Here is a 9,234-nt window from a genome sequence, read left to right on the forward strand (position 1 = left end):
CACTGGATTCAAATCGGCGCTGCACTGCCACAGACGGCACAGGATTGAGGGGAGAGTGGGTGGAAAGGACAGAGAGAGAAATATCGGGGAGATGGAGAGAACGGTGAGGGAAGAGAGTGGTGTAGAGAGGCGTACGAATGTGGGAGAGAGAGGTGATAGAGTTGGGTAGAGGGAGCAGAAGAAAGCGGGCGGAGGAAGTACGAGGTAATAATAAGATAGGTAGAGGGAGCGGGACGGGGGAATGGAGGGAAAGAAGGGGTTGGACGGGGAGAGAGGTTTGTCGGTGTGTGGTGGGGAGAATATGGTCGCGTTAGGAGGAGGAATTGGAGTAGGAGGGAGTTGCAGAGAGGGTGGGCGGGGAATATGAAAGGATCGGGGAGTGAGAGTGAAGGTGAGACTGGAGTTAGTCATTTGATTCACGTCGCCTCCACTGGCTGTTGACAGAGACCCCGGATCTTTTCTGGAATATCCGGCAGCAACGACTTCTCGCAGATGAAATGCTGCTCACGATCGCAAGGATAAATCCTACTGACTGCAGTCGGATCACACTGCCTGCAGTAGGGCGTCCGCGAAAACCCCTTGTACAGGAGACGGAAGCTCGCATTCCTATACAAGAGGGTTAAACAATTTCAACAGAGACAAAACAGCTCCAGCAGAGAACCCGAGCCCGGACCGTCCCCAAGCTAATCCCAGTAAATCGCTCTCTCCTAACAGCCTCTGTCAGTCCCCAAACTCCTCCCACTCAAACGCTCTTCCCCACCGCCCCAGGCCGGTACCCAGACTGATACCACGGTCCCAATGTCGTCCCACAATCCTGTGTCAGTCCCCAAACTCCTCCCACTCAAACGCTCTCCCCCACGGCCCGGAGCTGGTACCCAGACTGATACCACGGTTCCAATGTCTCCCCACAATCCTGTGTCAGTCCCCAACTAATTGCACTGACCCAATGTCTCCCAACAGCCCCGAATCCCCCAAACTAATCCTACCGAACCGCTTCCTCACCACAGTCCTCTGTCAGTGCCCATACGAATCGAACAGGTCCACCCTCTCCACTCTGATCTGTTTCAGTCCCCGAACAAACCCCACTATCTCACCGTCTAATCCCGCTGCCCAGCTCTTTTCCCTCAGATCTATGTCATTCAGCAAACGAATCACACTGTTCCTCCCTCTCCTCACAGCCTGGCGACTAGCTCTGAAATAATCACATTAACCCATTGTGTGCCCATCGCCCTGTATCCGTCTCCAAACTAATGCAGTTGTCCTAATCTCGCCCCTCAGATCTAAGTCATTCACCAAACTAACCCCACTGTCGCTCCCTCTCCTCACAGCCCGGCGAATATCTCCAAAATAACCCCACTGCACCGCGCTGTCCTCACCCACATGCGTCAGTACCAGAATAATCTCTGTCACTGATCTCTCCCCACTGCCCCCTGGCAGTCTCCGAAATATTCCCACTGTCCTGTCCTTCCCCGGCAGACATGTGTCGGACCCAAAATCCTCCTATTGTACCACCCTATCCCTACCTACATGGAAACAAATCTCAATACCCCTCACTTTTTCCACAAAACTACTTCAGACCGTAAACGAATTCCATTTTCTCCCGTCAGGACTATCTCAATACCCAACTCTCACCTGACAGGTCAGTCCAAATCTCACCTGCTTTCGCATTTCCCAATCCAGTATAAACGGTATCCGTACATAAGGCCGAGGGATACAAAGTTCTGGGAAATTTAAATTTACTGTATCAAAATACGGTGCCAAAAATCGAAAACTATCATACGGAGCTTCTCTCACTTGATTACAACAGGAATATCTTCCGGGAGCTTCAGAGAGTGTCAGACCCCAGGAGTGTGTGATGGGACGGTGTGGATGGAGATTCACTCTGTGTCTGACCACGGGAGTGTGTGATGGGACGGTGTGGAGGGAGATTCACTCTGTTTCTGACCCCGGGAGTGTGTGATGAGACGGTGTGGCGGGAAATTCACTCTGTATCTGACCCGAGGAATGTGTGATGGGACGGTGTGCAGGGAGTTTCACTCTGTGTTCGACACCGGGAGTGTGTGATGGGACGGTGGGGAGGGAGATTCACTCTGCTTCTGACCCCGGGAGTGTGTGATGGGACGGTGTGGTGGGAGATTCACTCTGTTTCTGACCCTGGGAGTGTGTGATGGGACGGTGTGGAGGGAGATTCACTCTGTTTCTGACCCCGGGAGTGTGTGATGGGACGGTGGGGAGGGAGATTCACTCTGTGTCTGACCCCGGGGGTGTGTGATGGGACGGTGTGGAGGGAGATTCACTCTGTTTCTGACCCCGGGAGTGTGTGATGGGACGGTGGGGAGGGAGATTCACTCTGTGTCTGACCCCGGGGGTGTGTGATGGGACAGTGAGGAGGGAGATTCACTCTGTGTCTGAGCCCGGGAGTGTGTGATGGGACGGTGGGGAGGGAGATTCACTCTGTGTCTGACCCCGGGTGTGTCTAATGGGACGGTGGGGAGGGAGATTCACTCTGTGTCTGACCCCGGGGGTGTGTGATGGGACAGTGAGGAGGCAGATTCGCTCTGTGTCTGACCCCGGGGGTGTGTGATGGGACGGTGTGGAGGGAGATTCACTCTGTTTCTGACCCCGGGAGTGTCTGATGGGACGGTGGGGAGGGAGATTCACTCTGTGTCTGACCCCGGGGGTGTGTGATGGGACAGTGAGGAGGGAGATTCACTCTGTGTCTGAGCACGGGAGTGTCTGATGGGACGGTGGGGAGGGAGATTCACTCAGTGTCTGACCCAGGGAGTGTATGATGATTCCTGTGTTACTGTGGGATCTTCCCGTACTGTGACACATACCGCTTCTTCCCTTGAGTTGATTTCCAGCAGCCTTGAATCACGGTTTGAACATTCTTGAATCGCTTTGTATAAAGATGTTTCAAACGTGGAAACGTAATAACACCGGTCTTTATTTGTGACAAAATTCTCGGAACAGGTTTGCTCTGGAAATCAGGAACAAGGGACAGTGAGACACAGAGTGAATCTCCCTGCACACTTTTCCATCACACACACCCGGCGGACGCAGAGTGAATTTCACGCCATGCGGTCCCATCACGTTCACCTAAGGTCAGGCACAAAGAGAATTTTCCCACTCCCAACATCGTCCCATCGCACATTAACAGGATCAGGCACAATGAATATCCCTCCACACTTTTCCATCACACACTCCCGGAGGAAAATACCTCAGCACACAATTCAAATAGAAACAGATATAGAACATAGATTAGTACAGCACCGAACAGGCCCTTCGGCCCACCATGTTGTACCGACTCTTAAACCCTGTCTGCCATATATCCCCCAACATAAATTCCTCTATATACCTATCTAGTAGTGTCTTAAATTTCACGATTGTTTTTGCCTCCACCACTGACTCAGGCAGTGCATTCCACGCACCAACCACTCTCTTAGTAAAAAACCTTCCTCGAAGATCCCCCTTGAACTTCCCTCCCGATACGTTAAAGCCATGTCCTCTTGTATTGAGCAGTTGTGTCCTGGGGAAGAGGCGCTAGTTGACCACGCTATCTATTCTTCTTAGTATCTTGTATACCTCTATCATGTCTCCTCTCATCCTCCTTCTTTCTGCAAAAAGTAAAGCCCTAGCTGCCGTAATCTCTGCTCATAACGCATACTCTCTAAACCAGGCAGCATCCTAGTAAATCTCCTCTGTAGCCTTTCCAATGCTTCCATATCTTTCCTACTGTGAGGCGACCAGACAGGACACTGTATTCCATGTGTGGCCTCACCAGGGTTTTATAGAGCTGCATCATTCCCTCGCGACTCTAAAAACACTATCCCTTCGATTATGAAAGCCAACACCCCATAAGCTTTCTTAAATACTCTATCTACCTGTGAGGCAACTTTCAGGGATATGTGGATATGTACACGCAGATCTCTCTGCTCCTCCACAGTACCTAGTATCCTGCCCTTTACTTTATATTCTGCCATGGTGTTTGTCCTTCCAAAGTGTACCACCTCACACTTCTACGGATTGAACTCCATCTGCCACTTCTCAGTACATTCCTGTATCCTATCAATGTCTCTCTGCAATCTTCGACAATCCTGTACACTATTCACAACCCCACCAACCATTATGTCGTCTGCAAACTTGCCAACCCACCCTTCTACCCCCCACATCCAGGTCGTTAATAAAAATCACGAATATTAGTGGTCCCAGAACCGATTCTCTTGGAACACCACTAGTCACAACCTCCAATAGGAATATACTCCCTCCGTCACGGCACACAGCTTTCTGCAGGCAAGCCAAAACTCCTGGGATCACATGCCTTCTGACTTCCTGAATAAGTCTATCGTGTGGAAACTTATCAAATGCCTTACTGAAATCCATATAGATCACATCCACTGCACTACCCTCATCTATATGCCTGGTCACCTCCTCAAATAACTCTACAGGCTTCAAAGACACGATCTGCCCTTCACAAAGCCATGCTGACTGCCGTTGATCAGACTATGATTCTCCAAATGCCTGTAGATCCTATCTCTAAGAATCTTTTCCAACATCTTTCCCACCGCAGACGTAAGGCCTATAATTACCTGGACTATACCTACTACCTTTTTTGAACAAGGGCACAACATTCACCTCCCTCCAATCCACCGGTGACATTCCAGTGGACAACGAGTACAGAACGATCCGAGCCAGTCTCAGCAATCTCTTCCCTTGCCTCGTGGAGCAGCCTGGGGACAATTCTGTCAGGCCCCGGGGACTAATCCGTCCTATTGTACTTCAGCAACTCCAGCACACCTCTCCCTTAATATCAACAATGGTCCTGAGCTTCAACCTCGCTCATATTGTCCTCAGTGTCATCAGGTTTCCTCTCATTGGTGAATACCGAAGAGAAGTATTCAGTGAGGAGCTTGTTCATTTCCACAACTACCAGGCACAACTTCCCACCTTTATCTCTATTCGGTCCTACCTTCACACCTGACACCCTTTTGTTCTTCACATAATTGAAGAATGCCTTGGGGCTTTCCCTTACCCTACTCGCCAAGGCCTTCTCATGCCCCCTTCTTGCTCTCCTCAGCCCCTTCTTAAGCTCATTTCTTGCTACCCTATATTCCTCAATAGACCCATCAGATCCTTGCTTCATAAACCCCATGTATGCTGCCCTGTTCCACCTGACTAGATTCTCCACCTCACTTGTCACCCATGATTCCTTCACACTACCATTCTTTATCTTCTTCACCGGGACAAATTTGTCCCTAAAATCCTGCAAGAGATCCCTAAACATCAAACACACATCCATATTACATTTCCCTGCAAATACGTCGTCCCAGTCCCCACCCGCAAGTTCAAGCTTTACAGCCTTATGTTTTTGACCTTCCCCAATTAAAAATGTCCCGTCCTCTCCGATTCTATCATTTCCCATGATACTGCTAAAGGCCAGGGAGTGTTGGTCACTGTCCCCCGGATGCTCACCCACTATGAGATCTGTGGCCTGAACCGGTTTGTTACCTAGATTCAACATGGCATTCACCCTCGTCGGGCTATCAACGTCCAGGAATCAGGAATCCGTCCTGGACACATTTAACAAACTCTGCCTCATCTAAACCATTGGAACTAATCAGGTGCCGATCAATATTAGGGAAGTTAAAGTTATCCACGATATCAACCCTGCTATTTTCCCACCTTTCCAAAATATGCCACCCAGTCTGTGCATCGATGTCCCTGCTGCTACGAGGTCGATAGAATACCCCTAGCGGAGTAACTGCTCCCTTCCTGTTCCTGACATACACCCATACTGACTCAAAGGAGGCTCCTGCTGTATTAGCCACCCTTTCTGTAGCCGTAGTGTTATTCCAGACCAGTAACGCCACCCCTTCGCCCCCTTTCCCCCTCTCTATCCCTTTTAAACCACTGAAATCCAGGAATATTGAGAATCCAATCCTGCCCTGGTGCCAGCCATCTCTGTAATCGCCACTACATCGTAATTCCATGTACGTATCCAAGCTCGCAGTTCATCACCTTCGTTCCTGTCGCTTCTGGCATTGAAGAAGACACACCTTAGCCCTTCTACCTTATTACTTTTACACCATTTATTCTGCTTCTCATTCTTCAAAGCCTCTTTATATATTAGATCTGGCTTTGCTTCATGCACTAAACTTGCAGTTCTCTCATTAAATTTGTCCACCTCCACCTCACTATTTCCTCTATCACTCTGGTTCGCTCCCCCTGCCAACCAAGTTTAAATCCACCGCAGCAGCACTAGCAAACCTTCCCGCAAGGATTTTAGTCCCCATCCAGTTCAGGTGCAACCCGTCCCGTAGGAACAGGTGCCACCTTTCCTGGATCAAGACCCAATTGTCCAGAAACATGAAGTCCTCCCTTCTGCACCAACTCCTTAGCCACGTATTTATCTGCATTATCACCTATTTCCGCCTCACTGGCACGTGGCTGTGGTAGCAATCCTGACATTGCAATCTTGGAGTCCCGTCCTTAAATGTTGTACCAAACTCCCTAAACTCTCTTTGCTGAACCTCCTCATTCTTCCTATCCACGTCATTGATCCTTACATGGTCCACGACATCTGAATGCTCACACTCCCACTTGAGAATGCTGAGAACTCGTTCCGAGACGTCACGGTTCCTGACACAAGGGAGGCAACAGACCATCCGAGATTCTGAATCTCTCACACAGAACCTCTTATCTGCCCCCTAACTATTGAATCCCCTATCTCTACTGCTCTCCTCTTTTCGGTCCTTCCTTTCTGAGCTTGGGGCCTTGTTTCGTTCCAGAGACGTGACCAATGCAACGTGTCCCTGGTAGGTTGTCCTCATCAACTGTATCTAAAACGGTGTACTTATTGTTGATGGGAACAGCCACAGGGATGTTCTGCGGTCGCCCAGCAACCTGTCTCCTGACTCTTAGGGGTGACTATCTCCCAGAAACTCCTGTCTATTTCTGCCCCTGCTTCACGAATGATCCGAAGCTGATCCAGCTCCAGCTCCAGTTCCCTAACTCGGTTTGTTAGAAGGTGCAGCTGGATGCACCTTTTCAGGAGTAGTCATCAGGGACAATTTGGCTCGCCCTGACTTCCCACATCCTGCGAACAGGGCACTCGACTGGTCCGCTCCCTTTACCTGTTCGTTTTTTAAACCATCTAGCTGCTTCAGAGGCCGACCATCACGCGCTTGCGTAGTCGGGCCCCGTTCAAACTGCCGAAGAAATGACATCCCCCCTGTCAATCTGCTCGCTTTATAAACTCTCCCATTCTCTCAGAGGAAGAGTCACTCTCCCTCTACAGTTTCTCCACACACCACAGAGCAAAATGTCAGACACAGGGAGAAGCTGCCTCCACACGGTCCCATCGCACATTCACCAGTTCAACACAGTGTGAACCTCTCTGCTTACGTCCTATGACACACTTCCTGGCGAGTCACAGAGTGAAGCTCTCTCTGAACCGTCCCATCACACACTCCGGGGGTGAGACACAGAGTGAAGCTCCCTCCACACCGTCCCATCACACACTCCCGGAGTGAGACACAGAGGGAAGCTCCCTCCACACCGTCCATTCACACACTCCCGGGGTCAGTCACAGAGTGAATCTTGCTCCACAACGTCCAATCACACTCTCTTGGATTCAGTGATAGACAGCAACTTCCTCCATGCAGCCCCATCACACAAACACCGGATCAAACACAGAGTGAACCATCTCTTCACACACTCCCGATGTCAAACAAAGAGTGACGTTTCCTCTCTCTATGCCTGCCCTGTGATGAGGAGCGGGTGAAAGAGGGGGATGATGCCTCACCTCTTCTGCTAGTCATCAATTCGCAGATTTGAGCCTTGGTTTCGTTGACAGATCTGTACTTCGCTTCCATCTCAGTGAACTGGTGACGGAGATCGTTGTGCATTCGTTTAAGATCGGACAGATTAGAGTTGAGCGCAAAATGCTTGGACTGAACGGTTGAGTTTACCTCATGGCAATTTGGGTCGGAGGTGATATTACACTGACGAATCTGTGATACTGAGAGAGATGGTGAAGGATGGTTAGCGTTTACAGTGACACGTGAGTCAGCGTCACGCTACCGAGCGTGTCACGGAGAGTGTTGTGTCAGTGTCACGGTGAAGGGTGTCACAGTGAAGGATTTGCTGGTGGTACAGTGAGTGGCGTCGGCGCCACCTTACGGGATGTGTCTGTGAAAAGCTAGGGGGTATATCAATGTCCCGGTGAAGGTTTTGTTCTTACCATGGGCGTCTGCATCAGTATCGTGCGGGGCATGTCCGAGTTGCTGTGAGGAACCTGTCGCTGTCACTGTGATAGGAGTTTCCGTGCCCCGGCGGGAGGTGTGCCGTGTCACAATGACGTGTCTCAGTGTCATGGCGTGGGGTGTGCCGGTCGCAAAGAGAAGGGTATGTGATTGCCGCGGTGAGAGACATGTCATGGCCACGGTGTGTGCGCGAGTCACACGCTGAGGTGTGTGTCGGTGCAACGGGGAGTTCTATGTCGATGTAATTGTGTCATTGTGAATTTCGCTGTCGGTATCTATTAAGGGGTTTGCCTGTGTCAGGGTGAGGTGAGGGTAATTGCCTCAGTGAGCGGTGCATCGGTGTTATGTTGAGGGGTGATACTGTCTCGGTCCGGGGTGTTACTGTTACGTGTGAGTCTTTGTTACGATGCGGTGCAGAGTGGATCACGCTGACGTGCGTGAAGGTGTCACGGTGTAACGGTACCTCCGTGTCACGGTGAGATTGTGTCTGTGTCGCTTGAACAGTTTATCAGTAACACGGTCAGGACATGTCGATGCACGTGAGGGGTACGTTGCGGCCAGTGTGTCACGGCGATGGTCGTGTCAGTGTCGCGGTCAGAGTGTATCTGTGTCTCGTTGAAGGTCGTGACCGTGCTGCGGTAACAGCATTGTCGATGTTATTGTGAATGGGGTGTCGGTGTCAGGACGAGTCTTGATTGTGTTACGGTAAAGGCCGTGTTTTTATCACGGTTGGGGGTGTGTCCGTTTTATAGAATATAGAATAGTACAGCACATTTCAGGCCCTTCGGCCCACAATGTTGTGCCGATCCCTTAAACACTGCCTCCCATATAACCCACCACCTTAAACTCCTCTATATACCTGTCTAGTAGGCTCTTAAATATCACTAGTGTATTTGCCTCCACCACTGGCTCAGGCAGTGCATTCCACGTACCAACCACTTTCTGAGTAAAAAACCTTCCTCTAATATCC

The 9,234-nt window shown here is 50.4% G+C and overlaps 1 protein-coding gene across 1 annotated transcript; it reads right to left on the bottom strand.

Annotated features, from left to right (window-relative positions):
• Window positions 1-416: 416 nt before the first annotated feature.
• Window positions 417-8,375, bottom strand: LOC140720721 (oxidized low-density lipoprotein receptor 1-like). The gene is made up of 5 exons (XM_073035552.1): window positions 8,243-8,375; window positions 7,805-8,020; window positions 2,838-2,980; window positions 1,657-1,721; window positions 417-606 (listed from the first exon to the last, which is right to left on the bottom strand). Exons 1-5 carry the CDS (start codon window positions 8,373-8,375, stop codon window positions 417-419), a joined length of 747 nt encoding a protein of 248 aa, XP_072891653.1.
• Between the last annotated feature and the right edge of the window lie 859 nt (window positions 8,376-9,234).

The sequence above is a fragment of the Hemitrygon akajei genome, unplaced genomic scaffold (assembly GCF_048418815.1).
Source record: "Hemitrygon akajei unplaced genomic scaffold, sHemAka1.3 Scf000046, whole genome shotgun sequence".
NCBI lineage: Eukaryota > Metazoa > Chordata > Chondrichthyes > Myliobatiformes > Dasyatidae > Hemitrygon > Hemitrygon akajei.

Excerpts from the sequence above, each read along its gene's own strand:
- LOC140720721 (XM_073035552.1), bottom strand. The coding sequence starts at position 8,375 with ATGACACTGAGACACGTCATTGTGACACGGCACACCTCCCGCCGGGGC. Across the intron at positions 8,021-8,242 it reads TACTGATGCAGACGCCCATG|TATCACAGATTCGTCAGTGT; the intron begins GTAAGAACAAAA and ends CATCTCTCTCAG. Across the intron at positions 607-1,656 it reads ATTGGGAAATGCGAAAGCAG|GAATGCGAGCTTCCGTCTCC; the intron begins GTGAGATTTGGA and ends CCTCTTGTATAG.